At 40.8% G+C, this 23,196-nt stretch overlaps 1 protein-coding gene across 2 annotated transcripts in view; it reads left to right on the top strand.

Moving 5' to 3' along the window:
- Positions 1–23,196, top strand: part of nectin1b (nectin cell adhesion molecule 1b) — a 139,534-nt gene that overhangs the window by 100,909 nt on the left and 15,429 nt on the right. For both annotated transcript variants that reach the window (XM_069716291.1, XM_069716293.1), the window contains exons 6-8: positions 7,325–7,472; positions 15,727–15,820; positions 20,767–20,868. In XM_069716291.1, the coding sequence (XP_069572392.1) occupies positions 7,325–7,472; positions 15,727–15,820; positions 20,767–20,868 (344 nt within the window). The remainder of the gene's footprint in view (positions 1–7,324; positions 7,473–15,726; positions 15,821–20,766; positions 20,869–23,196) is intronic.

Below are 23,196 nucleotides of genomic sequence, written 5' to 3'. Positions count from 1 at the left end.
GGCTCCTCCAGTTTAGAGCTGGGAGCAGCCATTAAATTAACATTCAACACATAGAGGAGTTCAGCTGGGGCATGAAAGGGCTCGAGAGCGAGAGTGTGCCTGCTAAATCAGAACGGGAGCCCTATCACCAACACTGCATGGGCAGCTCTTTTCTGGGAGCCAAAGCTTGTTCTCAGATTAGTGACGATGCACAGCAGAAGAAACCGCAGCAGAGTCACTACACACTTTATATCTCCTCATCTCTCACAGAAAAACGAAGCTTATCCGACGATCTACATTGGTATACGTTTATATATTATCCTGATTAAAGAGCTGAAGTACACGGACCAGTGGGCAGAATGGATGGTAATGTTATGTCACTTTAGAAATAAGCTATTACATCTTGACAGCAGCTACCGGCTTCATGAAGTTAATAAATGTACGCAATTCACTTCCTGGAGCAATGTTGTGGTTTATTCCCCCATTAAGAGGCAATGGTCCACCCATTCCAATCATTCTTTAATTAGGAGTGTTGTTATTTGGGTTGTCACAGGAGGTAATACCTCATGACAGCATCAGCATCAGCTCGGCATCCTGCAATCTCACATTTATTGACAGGAGCTTTGGTGTGGCGTGTCGTCGCTTTATCTTCCTCACCGGACTCAGCGGTGCGCCAGACACTCACAGCTGAATGTCGTTACACGGAGATGTACATTCGACTTTGAGCGCCGCTTGTTTAAGCGTGAAAACATGCTGCGGGGTTGTTGTTGTTGTTGCTTTTTTATTTTTTTTTTATTTTTATATTATTCAAGGCTGGTGATTACTTCCCCAGATTGCCTTAACATACCACCAAGTCACAAAATGTTTACACAGGAATGGAAGAAGCTACAAAGTGAAACAGATTGGCTCAGCAGGCATTTATTCAGCCATACAGTGACATCCATCCATTACTCCTTTACTCTATTTGGTCTCTAACTGCAAGTGCCAGTTGGAAATGTTCACAAAAAAATAGTAAAAAATGATAAACTAAAAACAAAACTGCTATTATGTTCTACTCAGGTGTTTTTCATAGAAGCCCAGCAGGTGCGAGATAGTTCGGTTCTTAATGGGCTCGGATCTTAATAAACACATCCCATTTGTTAACAATTAGCACTGAATGAAGTGCTGCTTCTTGTGAAGTGACGTCGAGTAACAACCACACACCATTATAATTCCCCGGCAACCTATCACCTCCAGCCTCTGTCTCCATCTTAACACATCGGGTCTGAGAGGTGGCAAAGAAATCGACCATCAGTGTGAATCTTGGTCAAATAGGAAGCAGACCTCTTCAGAGGCTAAACTACTGTGGAAAAGAGGAATGACATCAGGAACCCCTGCTCCCAGAGGAGAGAGGTCTGGAAACATTGAACTTTAACGAGATTACCAACTCGGGGAGGGGTAGGCGAAGGAGACGAAACAGCATGCCCCGCTTGGAGTTGGCAGCATGAAACACAGATTTATGAACTCCATTAAACCGCATTTCTTTCTCTTTATTGGGCCTGCAGCATTTACCCAGTGTGGAAACAGTTTAGAAAAAAAATCTCCTCTAGATGAATTACTAACAGGCTGGGCATTTGCTTCCACATAAGGTAGCTGTACAGCACATGAATAGAGTTATAAAAGCAACTAGACACCTTGACTTTCTAACAGTGTAGGTCGACTGTGCAAGCCGGGGTGGAAATCCAGTCAGTGTGGTCTTTGGAACAGGTGGCCATCTCAGACTGGCACCAATGGTGTGGAGCTGGCGTGGGTTAGGAGCCAGACTCTCAATCTGTCCACTTGAAAACTCCCCAGTATTGCTGGAAAATATTATGGCTCCTGTGGAGGAGATAGCAATTACAATTTCTGATGGGAGAGAGGGGACGCGCCAGGAGCCACATCCATTCTTGGAATGGGATCAGACTTATGACTGGAACATTTTTACAAAACACCACTACACAAATGTCCTCTTAATACCATCTGTGTGATGCCTCATAGTTTTAGGCCGTCAATACATTACTATGTTTCTGTCAGATTTCACCCGGTGACTTTATATTCAAAGACGTCTCTCGAATTGTCGCCACCATGCCAGTGTTTGTTGATCCACACTGGACCTCCGCAGGTACGTGGCACTGATCCGCAGAGAAAAACCTGCTTCCATTTACATCCAGCATTGCTGCATTCTGTGACAGATTGGATTTGGAGTGAGTAAAGCCCGCTCCAGCTGGAAAATGCTCACCTTTTGACCTCCTACCTGAACTCTTCCTGCTCTGGTATGTGTGACTAACATGTTCTATGGGAGACTGGTAATACTAGAGCCCACATGTTTCAGCTATTGAAGAGCCTACAGCTGGTGCTTGAGATTATACTGTTTTCACACATTTGGACAGTCCAGACGGTGGATTGCTGTGTCACTATGCATGTAGTTCACATTTACAGAAAAAGACCCAATAATAGCAACGGTGAGAATGTAATACATTTTTAGGCCACAGCTTCAGCTCATGAGTTGCTTTTGCACCATAAGAATGTTGCCAGATCTTCTTTAAGTAGTAACCGCCCCTTGTTAGAAGCTTAAATGTGTCGGCTCTGCCTGAGGAATGAATAAGTCATCATCACACACACACACACACACACACACACACACACACACACACACACACACACACACACACACACACACACACACACACACACACACACACACACACACACACACACACCACCGATCCCATGACACCCCTGGCTGGCTGCATGTCAGAACTCTGCAGCAGACAGAAGAACCGGCTGGGTAGAAGTTGCACTCAGACAATAATTCCCCCTTGATGGATTGTCAGAGAAAATTGAGTCTCCATCAGCCACCAGCTGACGAAAGCATAATACCACAAAGCCTCTCAAAACCGATGGAGGACCGATTGTAGGCATGTGACTGTACTCCATGTTTTGAATACTGAGAAAAACAACAATGGCCCTTACATCTGAGGCAGTTCAATTAAAACGGGTGAGTAAATGTGACAAGAATAAAGGGTGCCACCACCTCTGAAGGAGCTGCAGATGTAAAAGACCAAGGTCAGATTAGTCTACCTAAATGTGCCCTAGTGGTGGACTGACAGCACAAGGAGAGGTGCTGCATGGATGGGTGCTTTACACTTATTGAAAATCAATAGCAATCTTTCATTGGCAGCTACAAGACATATTTGAACAACAGACATTACTCAATGGAGTCTGGTCAGATTTTATGCAGGTTTTCCACCTGTGAAAATCAAACGAGGTCAAAGGGGTATTTGATTTTATAGTTCACAGGTATTCTTCAGGGTTCTTGATTTTTTTTTGTGTGTGATAGTTATTGATTTTGGTGACACATTGGTGCCTTCTCATTAGAGGTGGAAGATAGTTTACTAAAATCATAATTAATATATTTCATGTTGACTCAAATTCTAATGAAATTATCACCATATCGCAAAAGAACTGTCACTACATTTTGCTGCTGTGCTGACCTTTTTAGCCTGTTTTTATATAACCTGCACATTTACAGTAAAAACTAAAGTTTTCACCAAGAAACTCTGATACTCCCACCGTATATATGCAGCAGTACCAAATAGCATACAAAGTGATTGACTATTTCCATCAGAAGTCTGACAGCCAGAGCCAAGCATTAATGTTGCTCTGCATCTACTGCATGGGAAAGTATGCAATTTTAAGATAATACATGGTTAAGGGCAATTTTATGAGAAGGAAATTTCAGGGCTCACAGGTACAATTGATTCTTCGGAAACTAGTGGTTCAAATAACTGGGTGAAACTTTCAGAATGTATTTCTGAATATCTGTTCATGAGGCCATTAGTAATCTGTTCAATTATTATAACTTTAAAGTACAAAAAACTGAAATGGCACAGCATGGAAGTTTGAACTCAAAAAAGGAGTTAAAGCAGAATAAAACTGTACTGAAGTTCAGTTCACCACCTTTTCATTAAGTGTATATCCATACTTGTACTTAGAGAAACACAAAATATCCTGTAATAAAAGATATTTCCTCAAAAAGAATCAGTATGTAAAATTACACCTTTTACCAATGCAATGATTGATATTGTAAAGTTATTTTGCATCAACCACTCACTTCTTGCACTGCACTGAGTTGAGAGAAAAATATCTAAAACAACATGGTGTAAATCTTTATTCTTTGCGTGACAAAGACGCTGATTTTGAAGATAATACTGGTGACTGTGTCAGTTCTGGTAGGAGCACTGCTGGAGACTGTGGAGGCAGGAAGGATAAACATGCTGCATACAATACCTCTGCCCCCAGGCCTTTTACTGTTGACCACAGCTTGCTATATAAAAAGGGCAAAGCCCGCCTGATGTAGTGCTGCCTGTTGTGTGCAGAGTGGGGCTATTTCCAAATGATTATCAAGTCACAGTCATCACAGAAAACAAACACATCACAAGTTTGAGTCTGTTAAAGATGACAGTCACACAGTCGAAGGTCAGCCATACACATTTTCTAGTGACTCATTTGACTCTCGTCCTTGTCAGCTGGCCTACATTTTCTCCTTTTGCATCTGGACACTTCACCTGCAGTTTATTCAGTCAAGGAACTGCTTTTTAAACACCGTTTCTCTATTTTAAAACTCCGAATGTATTTATGCTGGATGTATGTTGCTGGTTGAGGTTTTATGCTGCAAACCAAATTTTTCTTTGAGGAGAATTGACTTCGCAGCATATCTGTGGTTCCAAATTTGCAATTACCCCATCCTTGAAAATATATTCCCCGCAGTAACTAAATCATCAGGCAGTCATTTTTTGGTACAGCTATACTATCTAATTTGGACTATTTAAATTTGAAGCTGTGTTGTTGGATGCACGTAGTATAGAAGGGGATTGGCTGCTATAGAAGGTAGCTTTTACTTTAGTGAAAAAATAATCCCAGCTCAGCGTTATCACACTGCGTGAGGGAACCGGTGCATGGTAGCTCATCGTTTTGTTTCACAGTCGCCGACATTCTGCTACGATCCACACCGTGATGGTAGCAGTTTGCAAAAAAACAAGCAGTGCAAATACATGACAACCGGTGACGAGTGCGACACTTTAATGTAGAAGTCATGTTCAGAAAATGAAAGTTTTAATTTTTGATACTACTCCAGCATTATGAGAAGCAGACGAAGCGCTCCGACTCCACACCAGATGGCTCACCCAACTTTATGTGTTAGGAGGTGACAGTGTAAATCCTGTGTGCCGAGTGCCTCAAGCTCCACAACAGGGAAATTGCCTTCTGATCCAGTCCACTCCACTGTGTATTAGTGTTATACAACACACTATTGTGTCTGGCATTTGCATTAAGGCCATGAAATTCAGCCCACTGGCTTTGTGGTACGATGAGACAACAGTAAGAGTTCCAGCTTATCTGCTCCCATGCTACGCTTGGTCTTCAAAGCTACTCCACAGCCTTGTTATTGAAATGCATCACAAGAAAGACATGTGTTGGAGTGTGTGTGTGTGGCTACAAGATAACCCATTTACTTTCTTTTGGTGTGTAGATTTGACATGACGTGACTTTTAGGTTACCAGAAGACGGAAAATTAGATCAGCCACAGCAACCGTGACATGACAATCCGATGGACATGATATATAATCACTGACTTTGAGGAAGCGAGTGCTGGGTACAAGGTGGACCAACGTGCTTGCTATTGTGCGGCTGTATGTGAAATAGTCCTCTGTGTATCCGTCATTATTGGGCATTGAATCCAGCAAGCAGGGCCTGTTGAGAGGAGGCCCCCTGGGAGCGAGGCCTTGTCCTGTCACTACCGGGAGAGACGGACAGATAATAATGGAGACATCACGAGGGCGAGAGATAGGCTTTCCTTTTCAAAGTGGAAGATAGTGCGAATTTGCAGTGTCCAATCACAACAGGTTCACAGCCATTGATTAGTTTCTGGCCTGTCCTAAAAAGGATAGTTTTAACTGCTCTTGTCAGAGAAAACAGACACCAGAGCGGTTTCCCTTCAGAAAATAAAGCTCCATTATGCTTCAGACTGTCCTATTTGAGAAATACCTGACATCAGTTGGGACACAATGGAAGAGAGCCACACGGGACCTGCAGTAATTTAGCTTTTTATCTCTGTCACGACAGATACATTTTTGTTTAATGTATTCCCGTCACATACAGGATGATTCATTGTTTATCAAATTTAAAAGCTTCAAATCAACAGAAAGTGGCAAAGATTTCTAAGCGTGTCCCATTTCTTTCAATATATTTAGTTCAAACAATTATATTTTGGCATTGAGGTATTTATTTTCCAATATTTCTTCCAGTATCAGATGTTCCCTCTGGCGCTGGTCTCAGATTACTTTTGACAGTTCCTTCAAAAACTCAAAAAGCCAATTCTAGAGGCGGTCTCTTAGAGACACTTCTAGAAATTAGGTTTCGGAGATGATGTTAACCGAGGGCAGCTCTTAAAGAATAGGTTGCATCAATATCTAGAATTTTTGTTTTCCAAGGCAATCCCTGTGCCTTTTTAAAGTTAATAGCATTGGCTTTATTAACAGGGGTATTGAGCTCAGTGCAGAGTAACATCGACAATCTGCAGTGTTTACCCAGTTTGACCTTCGTGTCTGCTTCTTAAATCAGTTGAACTGACAGTTGCAGAGATGCTTTTCCATGATTTGCTCTCAGCAGAATTAGTTAAATTGTTTTACTTTGGAAACCACACATACATTTTTTTCTCTGCAATGCTGGAAATATATTTTGCATGTGTTACCCCCTGCTGGCAGGGACTTAAAAGTAAAATAGCTCTGTGGTTCTCCTCAGAGTGCAGTTGAGTTCGCTGTCATATCCAAGCCAATTTAGGCTTCTTTTGAACAGTTGATGGAGAAATGCAGCAGCAGCTGCTGAGTGACCACAACAGTGTGGTATTCACGCAGTGTCAGAACAGGCAGGACAGTGGTCTCATCCTGAATTACGTTTCTCAAAATAGTTTTGGGAAGTGTTTATGACAGAAAGACTCAACCCTGGCAAATATTGGGTCAAATGATTTGTCAAGATTTTCCCTTCACAGTAGTCTATTGTTTTATTTTGTTCTTTTTGGATGCATTGCTGCATTTATTTTGAAATATTCCTCCCACTTGAAGGTCCAGAATGTTTGTGATTTTCCTGCAAAACATTTTTCTGCCATGGATGTGAAAAAAACACATGTTGCTTCCAGAAGAACTGGTGAAGTTTCTTTGTCCTCACTGCTGTTTTTTTTGTTTGGTATTTTTTTTTTTTTCCCAAGCTACTTTCCAAATCACTTAAAGAGCACATACCCCGACACTGTTATTTCTCTTCTTTTCTGCAGAGAAGCCAATGCCGCAGGGTCCCCCAGGTGGTGTTATCGGGATCCTTGGAGGTGTGGTTGCCATTGGACTCATCGTTGGTGTGGCTGTTACTGTTTTCATGGTCCATCGGCGGCAGCAGAAGACTCGCACTGAGACAGATAATGACCTGTGAGTACCAAGTCTCTGCCAGAGAATATTGCAGGTGGACAGGTGGTAAGATTAGGTGTGCACTCTTGTCAATCCACGAGAGAAAAGCACTTTGAAAAGGATGAAACACTTTTTTTTTTTTTTTTTTTTTTTTTTTTTTTTTTTTTTTAGCAGAGTTAATGTGTTCGGGGACAGAAGAACATGCTGTAAAGATGTTGCTGCCTCATTCTCATCTAGGAGACAATAATCTCTTTCCGAAAGGTACCTTTATGAAAAATAATGAAAAAGTTTATTTTCATTTACTTTATCAGATTTGATTGAATGACAATTATTAATAAAGCAGCAGCTATTAAGTGGTTTATTGATTGTGCTAAGGGCTAGACTGTGCCCATGTCCATTGAAAACATGATTGTTCTAATCATGCCTGATTGCAGGAGCCTGAGCTGCAGTCTATTCTTGGGAAATATTCCCCTCTGTTGGATGGTTATGATATAATCAGGTAGTAAAGTAGATCTTCCAGGAGATTCTTGAGTGTGTAGGAGGTCCAGAAGTTGAGCTGCTTCTAGATTATAAATGGAGCAGCAGTTGTGGAGTTATGCAAATTATGGATAAAAGGCATGTTGGCTCGGAAAGCTAACATGCAGACCTAAAATCACATGCAGGTTAACATGATCAATGATGCAATGATGCAACAATACTGATCTGCTTTTCTCAAATATTATGGTGAATTGGTAGTGGAAATGTGAATCCTATTGTATGTTGGTGGGTCATTCAAATTGAAAATCACAGTTCAGAATGTATTTTAGAAAAAACAAGACTTGTTTTGTTGCATTAATCAGTGAAACTGCCATTAAATACAGATTTAGGAACCTTGTAACATGAACTTTTTTTTTTACTCCTGCATCCCCTTCTCTGGCCAACCAGGTAATTTTGTCAACAAGTGGGTGTTGCTGGGAAGACAAAAAAGCAACAGAAAATCTAAAACATCTTTTTGCATTATATGAGGTGTTAAACATCTCTCTCTGGCATTTGTTGGGAACAAATGTCAGAAATGTGGTTTCAGTGAAGAAGGAAATAAGTGTTTAAGTTACATCCTGTTAATTGTCTTCTTCTAAAAAAAAAAAACACCACAGGTAGTTCAGCAGTTGCCAAGGTTTCCATGATGCTCTTTAGATCTTGGGAATGATGCTGCTGTGTGCAGGAGCTGGCTATCTTTCTCCCTGGGAATATATCCAAAACATCAGAGGTTAGGGGGTGGGCAGAATCTGGCTGAGAGTGCACATGAGGCTTTAATCAGCTCAGATGATGAGATTATTTTAGATGCCCCCCCCCTTCTGGCCCCCCCTCCATAATCTCCTATCTGATTTGACATTCAAAGTAGCAATGCGAACATCAAGCAGTGATGAGACGTTCTGCCCGGTTGTTGGTCTCTTGCCTGCTGCACTTGTAGGTGCTCTGTGGTGGCTGCAGGTCCAGCTCTGAGGCCACGGAGACCCAGAAACCACACAGCTTCTACCTCCCAGCAATGCTTTTCAAGACAAATGAAGCACACAGACTCTTACCGCTCCCATTGCTTTCTGTCTCTTTCTCCCCCCTTGCTAATCTATCTTTCTTTCTTTCTCGCTCTGATGCCAAAGTAACTGCTCTCTGTTTCCCACTCCACTCCCTCAGCATTGCTGTTGCTGCTGTTGCTGATAGTTGTGTGACACAGGGTCCAGAGAAGCCAGAGTCCCCCAAAAGGAAAGTAGAGGCACCTGACCCCAGTCTGTCCCCTGCTGATCCCTGTCCTCCTGGATCCTCTATTCTGTTGCCTGCATGTAATGGTGGCCTGCAAGTGACATACTTGAGCACACCATTGTGAGCGCTGAAAGCAGCGAATGTTCACAGATCATTTACTCGACAAACAGTCACACTGGACTTGATGTCTAAAATACCTGGAATTCAAAGAACTTGTGTTTGTTTTGATGACGTTCAATAGATTGAGACTTCAAACTGAAATTTATACATATCATATTAATGCATGACAAAAATCAGCCAGCGCCGTCAAACTTCGGCAATGCAGTGTGATAAAGAACTATAATGAATTCAAATAGTGCCAAGAGCAATTAAGCATATTCATAATTCTGAAGATAAAATATCTAGCTTCACGCAGAGTTTATCAGAATCAGGGAGCTTGGACAGAATACAGATGAGATGAGATTTAACACACATATCAAATTGTTAATTAAAGATGAATCTGTAAGCTGAAACAGACTTTGTTTTACATAAACTGAAACTCAGAAAGAAAAAGGACCACATTGTCCAACTTCTCTCCTCCACCTCTTGCTCTGTTCCCTGCTTTTGTGTGCATGATTCTCGTCAAATTGCATGACAAGAGTTGTCGTTGTGTCAGTGCTGTAATTGTGCTTTTTGTTTCTTACTTGTCCGGCATGTCATGCTTAATGTAGTAAAATGTGATTCAAGACTTTAATTGTTGCAGATGAAACTTTGTGTCCGTTTTCTGTGGTTCGTCATCCAACATGTTCAGTGTCTTATGTAAAAAAAAAAAAAAAAAAATAAAAAAAATGTTATTTACGTTTTTTATTTTTAAATGTCAAATTATGTGAATGCAAATAAGTTGCAAGAGAATGTGGGGGGTTTATTTTAATGTCAAGGACTAATGCAAGAGATTCATAGTTTTATATGAGTGTCTGATGTCAGGGTAAAGGGGAAGCATTTAGCCACACTGTTTAATTCTGCATGTTGATGAGCTGTTAATCAAGCTTGGGCATTTGATAACATGCCTGACTGCACCGCCAGTCACGCCTCTGTTTGCCCTCACAAAGCAGCACATGATGTGACTCAAAATTGGTCAATCCTAATAAATCACTGGCCCTTTAGAAGCTGCACTGGCACAATAGTCAGCTGATTATCAAAATAGATGGGCATTGTCAAAGGCGATGTTCTCCGAATAATGTTTTCATCGCTCTGTCTTTTGTACGAGTGTGATGTATGACCTCCAAAATGCTGGAAAGCACTGCCAATTGTGGCACTGCGAAAAGAAATGAATGTGGCAAAAAAAAAAAAAAAAAAAAAAATGAATTCGCTTGCTAGTGTTCCTGATGTGCAGCTGGTGTTGACACAGTTGTAAATGCTCGCCGGTATAAATCACTTTGATGCCAACTTCCTGGACGTATTTACAACCAAATCTGAGAAGAATCACATGCAGAACGTAAAATGAATGTTAAATTATGAGCTGGAAGCCCACGTCACTACACAACAGGTATAAATTTGGCCACGTTAGTGCTGGAAATAGTTTTCCAGGACTAAAATGTAGCATCATTGTTGTTTTGGAGGACATTTATGAGAGACAATACAAGTCTATGTGGAAAAAATGGGACGATGCTGTTACAAAAGTAGGATTTAAAAGATGATACTGGCAAGAAATGATCTGTAGAGATAAGATTTGTTCTTGTTTACCCTTTGATTTATGGTCACCAGTGCTTTTCACTATTGCTGTGTGGAGACCTTATAAATGTGATAAATGGTAAAAATATTGTTGAACACCTTCTTGCTTTAAGCTGTAACCAAAGTAGGATTGTCTCTGTTGTCTTTGAGTGATTCAACATGGACTGTTATTGAACTGGGTGTGAATTCAAATCATTTACTGTTGTTATCCATGCGTAAAAATGGTGCTTGGTTTCTCTGTACAGAATGTTATACATGCAGTACAACTGTCCATAACAATCACCTTTATTTCCGTGTTTTTGTATAGCATTGTGTGTATATCAGTAACAATGCTTAAGGTGTTGAAAAAGGTTTGGAAACTGACCATTTGTGTATAATTGTAAAGTTAAATGTCTAAAAAGCTAAACTTTCCTCCAGCAACACAAATAGTTTTTGATAAACTTGTCAAAGAACAAAAACGCTATTTTGTTTCATTCTTGTATTTTTTTTTTTTTCTTTTCGTGAGAAGAAAAAAAAGCTGAGCTCTGCAGAGTAATTGTTGTCCGCCTTTTGAAAAGATGGGAGCGAGACAAAGCATGGAAGTAATTGCCTCCTAAAGATCAAATCACATTTATCCCGTCTTGCAATTAAAAGTATCATTAGCATTTAAATTGCCAAATAAGATTGTGATCAACAGAAATCAATGAGAGTACCAAGGATCAGCTCAAACAGTCCACGTTGTTTTCCATGAGCCGGGCTGCGGTCATATGGTGGCTCTATAAGCCGAACACTTCTGGGAATGCTACACTTCACTTTCTCACATGCAGTGGCCAGAAATAGTGTTTTCAACGAGACACACAGAGGGACATCTTAACTCTGATTATCTGCGCTCAAAAACTGCCCCACTGCTGCAAAGATTTCTAATGGGAAATTCCCTTCTTTTGTGAGTGCATTGTGAACGTCATTTTCTTTGCTGTAAATCTTCCTTCGCAGATTACTCTTCTCAGTTTAAGGATTAGTTATGTTTTCTCCTCGCTATCCCCCTTAAATCTCCCCTTAAGCTGCCCTGAGCCTTTTGTAGCCAACAGAGCGAGGAGCAAGGTCTTCAAGGTGGATGTCTGAGTAGGAAACAGTGCAAACTTGAATGTAGCTCATGGTTCCCTGCCCAGCGCTTTCTGCTCCCCACAGGCTTGTGGTGCTTGTCAGCTTTCATTAGTGTTTGCGCCCCACAGAGCCAACGCCCCCATGCTGCCTGCATCGCACTCTGCACTGAGGAAGTCTGAGTGATCACAGCCGAGATGGACACGAGGTGGTCAAGCTGAGGAAAACATCATTGCATTTGACTAATGGAGCTAATATTAAGGGCATGAGTTCAGTCCTTCATTATCGCAAATCAGGGGAGAAGCTGCAGATGCAAACCTGAATATTTTACTCAAACAATACACACACTCTAGCGACCTCAATAAATATGTAAAGTTACACAGCCTATCAATCAGTCGTCATTATGTATTGATGCTGTTTTGTGTATTAAATCTTTTATTTCCCATCTTTAGTTTCATACAGTAAAAAGGTTGATTTGCATCAGTTGGTTGCTCAAGAAATGTTAAACCAAAAAAGGTTACTTATGTTTATCATCAACATTCACAAGAAAGAAGAAATATATATATTTAAGATTAAAGGCTAATCTCATTTGGCTCCAGGGCAAGCTCTGCATGTAAAATATTTACATTTATTTGCTTAGTAGGTAGTCACCGCTGTAGAGTATTATTAAGAAGAAAAATCCGTACACCTGTGAAGTGGACATTATTCTAATGGGTCAGTAATTACAGTTCAGAAACTTATTCTAATTAAAAAAGTTACAATTCAGATCACCTGTAGTTAGTTCAGCATTTTCATGAACCACAACCAGATTCAAAAGACTCTCAGTTTGCAAGTGCAGCTCATTCAGTGTCAAATTTCCACACTACATGCTTGTTCTGAGGAGCTACTGCATGTTGTGTGTTTTCCGAAATATCGCAAAATATGTGGGTGCGGTATATGCAAAGATTTTCATTTGAATTCTGAAATGTGGCATCGGTGGCCACTGAACACTGACACTGCCTCAGAAAACAAAAATAGTCTTAAATCTTTAGGAAAAGGACGAGGATGTTTCGAGATCATTATAACTTGGAGCTTATTCTGGTAATTCTTGTCGTAAGCATCAGTGCATCTAGTTAATGGCTAAGAGCTAATAAGGGAGCAACATCAGTGAAAAGAAATCTGATCGGGGCAGAAACTGATACCGAGACAGTTTTTAACATACTTATTTGGAAGAGGAAGCAAAACTGAATGGGAAGGTAATGACCCAAACAGCTTGGAGATCTGCCAGAACAGTTAAAAAAGGGGAGTAAATTACCCACCATGGCTGTTCTTACACACGGTTTCCTCTAAAATTATAGATTGATACCAATATTTTGGTTCTATTTATTTAAGTTCTACCTTTGCATTAATAAAGTTTAGATAATATGATTAAACTCTTGGCTGACAACTTGTTTTGTTGGCACATCAGACCATTAGAGAAGCAGATCTCCGCAATTAAAACTCAGGACAAAATGGAAACAAGTGGTGGATGGAGTTGATTTTGTAAATGCGTCTGCAGTATCTGCAAAATCAAAACATGAGGTGTTGAGTCTTAAAAATAAAACACTTAGTTTATTTATTGCTTTACTGGCAGACGGTTTTAAGCATGACGGTTTGTAATGTTGGCGTACTTCATTTTGTACTTCCTTACACAAGTCAGTAAAAACATTCACGTGCATATGAAGTCTATTTCTAAGTACTCTATACTTTTAGACAGTAGTATGGAATTGGGACTCACATACTGTATGATTATACACTCTGCACACAAAGCACTTTATCAAACAATGATGTTACGTTTTACACTGATTTGCAGCTATTGTGTCAAATAGTCATGACAGTCTATGCAGCAACGGTCTCCTCAGGCTGCTGCTTGAGAATAACTTGATTACAAATGTAGATGAATATAATCAAGAAAGGCCGGCATGACAGGAAGAAAGTGGTTGCCACGGGGTGGTGGTCGTGAGATGAGGAAATTTCTTCATGTTTGTCCAAATTTAATAAACCCACACTGCATATGGGGCCCCAACACACCAGTTGAACAGCCTCCTTTGCGATGAAATGCAATCACCAGGGGTCCTATTGGATTCAATGCGAGTTGAAAAATACAGCAGGGTCTGAATTCAAATGTTGCGTCATACCTACATATTGTATGATTTCATTCTGCTTGAATTAATGTCCAATCATGATAACACACTACATGTGTCTCAAAACAGTAAATATTGTGTCAAAAATCGGGTGATGCCACGTGACATAAAAAAAAAAATATATAGAAATTGGCATCTGCACAGGACAGACTGAGGCTGAAAATTTACATTTTGTATCATACCTTTCTTGAAAGCAAATTATCTTGTCAGCTGTCACGGCTTTTTTCAAAGTTCTCACCTGTATCAAAATCCCGTCAATCATAAGCAATAAATTACAATACTCTATAATGAGCACGCTGCCGTAGCTGCGGAAACCGCATTTCCACGAGACTCATAATTATCTGTCTCAGAGAAAATGGATGTTTCTCCACTGAACACTGCGACGGAAGAGGTTATTGTAGAAGAGATGGTGTGCTGCACGCTCCCTTTCTATCTGCATCCAACTGTGCCTCCGTGCTGCAGGCAGGCAGGCAGGGGAGGTTGCCACACGAGTCTGGTGGTGGCACGGCAGCCCTGTCTGGAGACAAGGTGATACGGACTGGAAATAATGAGCGTGAAAGAAAGAGTTAAGAGGTGCACTCATGCACAAATTTTCTGCACATTAAAACGCCAGCATGGCCTTGCAGAAAGGTCATGTTATTCAATAAGGACGTGAACCAGTGCGAATGGGAGGCGGGAGGAGCCGGAGATAATGCATGTAGGTACACAGCTCAGTGTCTGTGCTCCACTTCATTATCTTTCATCACTCCCGATATCATGTCAGAATACGACAGATGACATCTGACTGCCAGCATGTTTGAGAAAAGGGGTTTTCTTCGCAACGACTCGGTAGCAACAAGCCGTCTCTTTCCTTGTCTGAAATAATTATCCAGATACACGTCGAACTACTTCAACATCCAGCTTTCAGTTACTGCTGTCTTTCCTGTTCACAATTTCATTTCCCTTTTCATGATCCTATCAGTATACCGGAGTAGGTAAATTTCATTGTTGATTCGAAGAAAAATATTTGCTTTCTGTCCTGTTAACGGCGATATGCAAATGAGCACAGGTGTTGAGTTGTTGAGGCTTTGTTCTTCCCCAGGTGTGTCAACAGAGGGGAGGGGTGAGTGCCCTGGGATGAGGGCATGTTAGATCCAGAGAAAGGTGGAGAGCAGAAGCTACCTGCTGAGCTCTCTGTGTCACAGCTCAGGATGATATGTCAAACAAACAGTCTCTGCACAGTAGGAAGGGTGTTTTTCCACGTGGCACTCTTGATGAGACTCCATCCGCCCTGAGGACTTGACTCATACATGCCCTTCTCCCTGCTCCCTATACCCCCTCCATTCCCATCTCCTCACCTCAGTGTCCAATTACAGCCCACTCTCATTAGCACAGTGTCTCTCCAGCGAGAGCCTTTGAAAGGGCAGGGATGGCTGCCGCTGCAACAAAGCCACCAACACGAGATCTATCAAAATCCAAGGAAAGAGTGAAAAAGGCAAGTGCAGGCAGGACTTCTCATTATAGAGTGCTTTAGAAGGTGAGGGACGAAAAGAGTGGCAATGACTTATTGTGCTGAGTGTCATGTTACCTTTTCACTTTCTTCACAGGACTGACCTCCCACCTGCACACAAACCGGCCCCGCCCCCACCCAAAAAGAAGAACAGTGACATGAAGGGACATTTGACATCTGATGACATCCAGGTAAGATCCTCCTCTTCTTTACCTTTTCTTATTCCCTCTGGTTGGTCCGACGCAAATTCTGAGGATTTTCTAAATCTGGATTTAGATGAGGTCTCAAATTTCACTTTGTAACTTTTTGGAGTGAAATTAAAACCCATATTTAAAGAGTCAGAACAGGAAGAGTCACATTCATGTAGCTGCGAGAGCAATAAAGAGATTTGCCCTGTCTTTTATTGAAAAAAGGGGTTTTACTATACATCTATTTTTGAAATCAAAATATCAACCTTTCACTGCAGCATCATCACTGAGCATTCGCTCCTTATTTCTCCTGGTTGTAATGTATTACTCTCGTCAGAAGGTGGTGGTAATGCACCTAAAAGCTGTCCGCTAGCCGCCATTAAACAACAGATGGAGAGGAGAAACACCTCGCTGTCGGGCTGCAGAGCTCTGCAGGTTAAACCATGTGGTGCTGTGAGATTAGATGCGAACAGCAGAAACACGAGTAAAGCGCTAAAAGAATTCTGATTGGAACTCCTTCAAAATATAAATGAAGAAGAGGAGCGATGCAAACTCGGCCAGATAAAGCGAGCAGATCGTCAGTTGACCAAAACGTAGTCAATAGATGAGTTTGATGTTTGATTTGCAGGGCAAAAAAGGGCCCTCGTCTCAAAGATGAAACTGAAGACAGGCTTTTCATCAGCTTTGTCCGAGACAAGGTTTTTAGAGGTGGACGGCATTTGTTAAACCGGAGTTTACGGCACACGTCAGTCTCTCCTTCTCTTTATGTGTTCATGCATATCCGATAACTAGTCGATTAATTGCGAGTGATTATTTTTGCTTGAATTGCCCACCTCAGTGTAACCCAGGCTATCATTTGTTGCTACAATTTAAAGATGTATCCTGTTCCTTAAATGCCTCACATTGCTGTCAGTAGATGCTAGTTTTGAAGATTAAAAGCATTTGAAGGAGCAGTTTTATCATTAATCAGGAAACAAACTGACAATCATTGAGTGGCTTAGTGAGGAGCATCAACTGATTTAAGAGTTTGCCACCCCATCTGGGAAAAACAGCTTCTCAATCCTTAGCAGTGGTAACGCCTAAATGTGCAAACAGGCAGAGGTTGGAGTGGTTGCATTAACACCACAAGGTACAGTGGTCCCATCTGGTGAGGTTACTTCCTGGCTGGTTGAAAGAAGTAGGCTAGACTCTCAGCATGTCCCAAGATCCATACCACAGCTAATGCTAAGCAGATTCGAGTCGTGTTTACACTGGGGGGGAAGTGACAGAATGCAGAATACTGAAAGCAGACTGAATGTGCTGTCAGCTAGAAGTGACGAAGAATAACTGTGGATGATGAAAGAGAGAAAGCAGCAACTCTGAGGTGTCACTCTGGCAGTAAACAGTAAAATGAGGAGTATACTGTAAAAAGACATATGTTGTTTGCACTGCATGTAATCAATGGAGTCGAGGAAGAAACCACTCGTTTGCTCCACTGCAATTAGGAAATTACAACTTAACCACGAACTGCCTTTGGTCAAAAAGTATTTCCAAACTGATCACTCAATTTTAAACGTCCCTTTCCGCGGTCACGCTGATTCTGCATAGCTCCTTGTTGATGACTGGCTCCTGGTCTGTGTGACCAACAGTTTTAATCAGCTGCTGGTCACACAGAACTAAATTCTTTTGTCAAGCTTGCATGAGAACAGTCTTTATATTGCATTAGGCTGCTACCACCAAATCAGAAAAGGAATCCCCGGATTTTATCAGTTTCCAAAGTGCTTGCTGTAGTTTGGTCCACAGCAAAACCTACAGTTTAAGAGAACAATAGTAACTCTCAAAAGAACGAGAGTTCAGTAATATTTACACATGAAATGTTCTGGACAGTGTTCCTGCAGAGGTTTCAATGAGTTTGCCGAGACCTTTAGTGTTGCCGAGGACTGCAGTACTCCATTAACTGGGTAGATATAGTGGGAAAAAAATTATTAGCATCTGAATAATTGAAGATTCACCTCACCTTCAAGTTGCCCATCATGTATCAGGACTGCTGAGATTTAAAATCCAACTTTATGATTCACATCATTGGCCTGAGGTCAAACTGCTGGACATCTGAGCAGAGAAAGTAATGGAGAGAAGTTAAAGTAATGTGCTCTCATCCCTGCGCATTGGAGTACTTGAGCAAGGCATCTACTGCCTGACTAGTGATTAGTAGAAAGATGAGGCCATAATAGACACATTCCTGGATTTAATGTGTTCAGTTTTATGGATGTCGCTGCTTTAAAAGATACTGCATGCTCAGCAAGCCTCGCATTTGGAAAAATAAAAGTAATCAAAAGAAAAAGTATCATAGCAGGTTTATGACATCAGGGTAAAGTATTCATGAATGAACAATAATTCCTGATGCATGAACAGTAAGCATAATTGTTATACAAAAAGGCATGTGCAGTAGAAAATTGACGTATTAACGGACCAAAAAAAAAAAGTAAGGTTCAAGGTTTCAGGTTTCATAGTATTTATTTACGTCGGTGATTTATTCTGCCCAGTGTCTCGTGATGTTGCCATGGCTGCACCTGCAATATCCATTCATCATCTGTTTCAGTGACAGAACACCTTTCATATGATCAAAAGTAAAACTAAGTTATTAAGGAATAATCTGAGCAACTATTTTAATTTCAAACCAGAAAAGAGTGTCTTCAGTGGCACCTTCCTTTGCTTAGCTATACATGTCCCCCAAAGCCTTCCAATGATCATGATGAGCTGATTCTTTAAATGATAATCAGCATCTGCAGAGCTACCAGGCAAATGTGTAATGACACGCTTCTTACTTTTTCTGAAAATAATGAAAAAGTGTTTTGTCTTTCAAATGCTTATAAATGCATATGCATATGAGCTCTCACACATATATAGTATATATGTATATAAAAACACACACGGATATGTTCAAAATGAAAACAGAAGATCAAGGACAACTCATTATCTTCAAATTTACAAAGAAGGCTTCGTGGCACGACATCCTACTATTTAAATTTAAATTTGAAAATGGGTTGCTTGGTGACTTGACTGGGTTGATGAATTTGGCTCCATCATGGTTTTATCATTGTCCAGTGCACAGAGCAAAACTGGAAACACAGCCAAAGTATCAACATCTGCGCTCGCTACATCACAAACACTTGGTGTACGTCGCTGTGAGATGGACTTTGAGAGACAAACAGGCGACAAGCAGCCAGGAGGGCAACGTCTTCATGGTTTCAACAAATGTCCCCTCCACATAATTGCATATGACGTCTGGTGTTCAGCTCACTTCTTGACCACTCAGCCATTAAATATTTTACCGTTTGATGTGATACGAATGAAAATGTGCACACCAGCTAAATGCATACGTGAGAAAAAACTTGATCAAATGGTATTTTGATGTCTTTTGATGCCTTAAACTGAACAGTAGATGTGAGGAGAAGAAATACATTGTTCAACAACTATTATATAAACCTCGTATTGTGCATTGATAACGTCTTTGTTCTAGACGGCGTTGAGTTCTTTATTTTCGCGTTTATTTCTTTTCATTGCAAAATCATAGGTTTGAAATATGCTTAATTACGTTTTTTGGGAACCTTCATTTGTCATCAGAATATTGATAAATTCCTTTATGCCAACGTCCCTTGAGACTGCTGTGAGTGTCCGATCTTAAAAACCCTTTTGAGGTACTTCACTATCCGAAGTGTCAAACTCTGCTTTGTGACCATGACAGTTTGACAGATCAATTAGAGGTATGCTGTGGAGGAAATCTGAGACCGGACGACCTATTGAAAAGGAAAACTATAGATCCCCACCCCCACCACCGCACATACACTCGCTAATAGGCTGCCACAATTATGCCACAGAAAACCGATTAAAAGGTTTAACTTTTTTGACTGTGAAAATGGGAACCTTGCGTTCAACTATTTTTCTACAATGTAATATGAATTTGTATCCCTCACTTTTATTTTCATGCTTCTTTCAAAATTGTGCAAATCTAATCTAATCTAATGTTCACGAGTGGCACTTTTGATTCGAACTGACAAGGTTTCTCAGAGTAATTAAGACATCTGCTGTTCAGTAATATTCAACACAAAGCTCTTCCAGAAAATAGTCCATGAATCTTTTATAACCATATTGCTAAAACTGAAGAAATTCTCCTTTCAAAGCCATCAATTGCTGTGGGATGAGTCAAAATCATTGGACTTCAGCAATATCAAACAATGAAAAGAAACCGGTAATCACAAAGAATAGGAATTTACATTAAAACAGACAGATCAGTTTTTTATGTTGGAAATAGTTCATATTGTCACAAACATTGTTTTAGGAAATATGATATTATTTGTTCAGAATGAATTCAGTGTGGTAGTTTCAATGAGCTTCATGACAAAGTGAGAAAGTTGTGACAAGGTATAATTCACCTGGAGCATATTTGTTTTGTCTAATCACGTCACCTTCACGTATGAAATAGAATCCCTAATTTATTTCAGTGACTATGTAACTCGGCTCGCTCTTACAGCTTGACAGTTGCTGCGGCTCTTCCGCTCAGCTATTTCAAAAGTTTGCATCAGTTGCATTGTGATATGGAAGTGATTAATTTGAAAAATAACTTTGGTGCACATGCAGAGTTCGGCAGAGCTGCTGAAGTTCAAACTGCTGTCAACCTGTATTCCTTGTCAGATTTGAGATTAATGCTGCTGGATTCTGCTCATTACCACAGAAAAACAAATGTGAGCAGATGAAGTGAGAAACTGTCAATATAATGTTCCGCTGCTGACGTGCTGTTGCTTTGAACTAATGTGTATGCAACAAAACATAGCAGTTTTCATTGAAGGACTAATTGTTAACCTTTGGTTGGGGATTGCAGAGCAGCACCGGTAGAAACGGGCTGACCTGTCTGGTTTGTGGAGTTTTTGAGCTCATTCTGATTTTTGCTGAACTCTTGGTGTTTCTTGTAGGTGGTTCATCTCGACAAGGAGGAGGAAATGCAGAAGATTCCTCTTCAGCCTCCTTATTACGACATGGCGCCCTCTGAGTCGATCCCCTTCGCCGATAAGCCGGTGAGTACCGACGGCATGAGCAGGTTCACAGGAGCTTCTCTATGTCGGGGTCATCCACGGCTGCTGCCTTCGGCCAGTAGTAATTGCCGGTGAAAGGGCGAACTTCCGGCGCCATTATGGTTGGAGGTGTTTGAGATTTACAATGAATGATGCTTCCATAAAATCACTGATCTGAATCTTACATTTTTGCTTGCCTGCAGTTAAAAAGTGGAAAATGAGAAGTAAATCCACTGGGTGTTAAGCTCCTTATCTCATCATATACATCAGCACCTGTCATCATCTATGTAAACCTGGCTGGACAGACCTCCTCTCTCTCTCTCTCGCTCTCTCTGTGTGTTACTCTGTGACTATCTACCTCACGTTCTGACCTCGATGCTCACCACTCGCTCTGCCGTCTGCCTCATCTCTCCTCCACGTCCTCTAATCCATCGTAATTGCTCGTGGGTTTGCCTGGCAACCGTGTGCAGATAAATTGCAGTGTGATGCCCTGCAGTACATTATCGCCGCTGAGTGTTGACTGTGAAGTGTTTGCATCGTTGTACCCGATGCTACTGCTGGCTGTGGCGAACCTCCCTGGGTGGCAGAGATGCTTGAGACTGTTGGGGGCTTTATTTGCTTTGTCTGGGGACTCTCTAAGTCTTAAAGTTGAGAAAAAAATAAATAAAACCCTGTTGAAATTATAGACCATTTGTGTGCATGTCTGAGCTAGTGTGTGTTGTGTGTACTATACCAGAAAAAAAAAAAAGTGCTTTTAGCTGTGCTTCTGGTAAAAGTGAACACCTGCTGGAGCAGCCACACAGACGCTAACAGGAACTGCTATCTTTGAATTAGAGTTTCTAATTCTCCCTCCGACGCTGAAGGTAAGAGCTGCCATGTTCCCTGTAACAAACATCTGCTGTTGGTATAGACGGGAAAATGTGACTTGCTCATATGCAGAAACTGATGACAATGACGTGGTTGTGGCTTCCATACACTGTAAACTCGTATCATTGGTGGTGTTAAATCAACTCATATTTTCAGTGTAATATGTTAGTTTCATGCTGAGTGAATACTTCAAATACTTGATTCAAGAATTTTGTGTATCCCAACTTAAATATATCTTACTTGTGTGCCATAAAGCTTAAAGTTTAAAACTAAAAGCTATATAGAACAAACAACTATTCAAAACATGACAGTAGGTAACACCATTGCACTGGGTGAGATGTCCCTGCAGTATCATGAACATGGCTACTGTAAATGATTTAAATCCCATAATCAAGCTGCTAGAATGTATGTTTTGTTTTGATATTTAAAGCACCCTGCTCTAAATTTGAGTTAGAAATCCTGTTTAGAAATTGTACAAATTACATCTGTGCCACACTGAAATGGAAAAATCCCCAATGTATGAATATGCATAGATATGTTTCATTTCGAAAGTTAACTACTGGATATAAGAGATCTGGTACAACACTGTAATCCACTCACAATGTAAGTGCACAGGGGGCTTCCTGTTTCCACATCTCACTCGTGAAAGTCTTTTACTATGCAAGTTGTTTGCCTTCGAAACTATAGTTTTTATTCATGCAGTTAAAGCCCACAGGTACTTGCCCTTGAACAAAAATTTTAGTTGAGCTCAGAAAAACATTTTCACTTCCAGTAAATGAATCTAAAAAAGATTCTTCCAGTATCAAACGCTGAGGATCTTTCAGTACAATTAGGGTCAACATAACCTCAACATATTTTTGAGTAGACGGGGACCCTAAATCTACACTGCCATGCTATTTAAGGAGATTAATTAACCTCTCTTTTAAAATAATGAAAGTATACATCTGTTTACTGGTTTGACTTTAGTAGCAATCAATGGATTTAGATATGAAAGACACTGAGAAGGTCAGCTGAATTGCTGTTTTGTTTTTCTTTCTGTAAAGAAAATAAACCAGACACAATGCTGTATAGAGAGTTTCAAATGACGTGCAATCAAAAAGTTCTGATACTTGTCCTGTTGGGCTTCCTGTCCAGAACAGGGCGCGAGCTATAACCTTTTGAGTACTCTAAGTTGCATTGCTTGATCAACATCAGCACCAGAGTTACACACGTTTGCAATTTCACTGTGGACCTGAAACTTTCGCAGTAAGTGCACATCACATTTTGGGTCAAATTACTGGGGAGAGCTGCAAGAATACAAATCCGGTGAGTAGGGACGGTGGGGAGCTTTGACTGTGTCGTTACGAGGAAGGTGTTTTCAACATCCTGTGACTGGGCATGGTGTCATGTTGGAGGACCGTTGTGCCATTGCACCACTGATCAGGATGTTTGCACCGTATGATTTCCCTCAGAAGCCTCAAAATG

The sequence above is a fragment of the Brachyistius frenatus genome, unplaced genomic scaffold (assembly GCF_029030835.1).
Source record: "Brachyistius frenatus isolate BFR_SWC_R1_liver_20210118 unplaced genomic scaffold, ASM2903083v1 Contig_155, whole genome shotgun sequence".
Lineage (NCBI taxonomy): Eukaryota > Metazoa > Chordata > Actinopteri > Embiotocidae > Brachyistius > Brachyistius frenatus.
The sequence above is the reverse complement of the archived record's forward strand: the minus strand, read 5'-3'. Positions and strand labels throughout refer to the sequence as shown.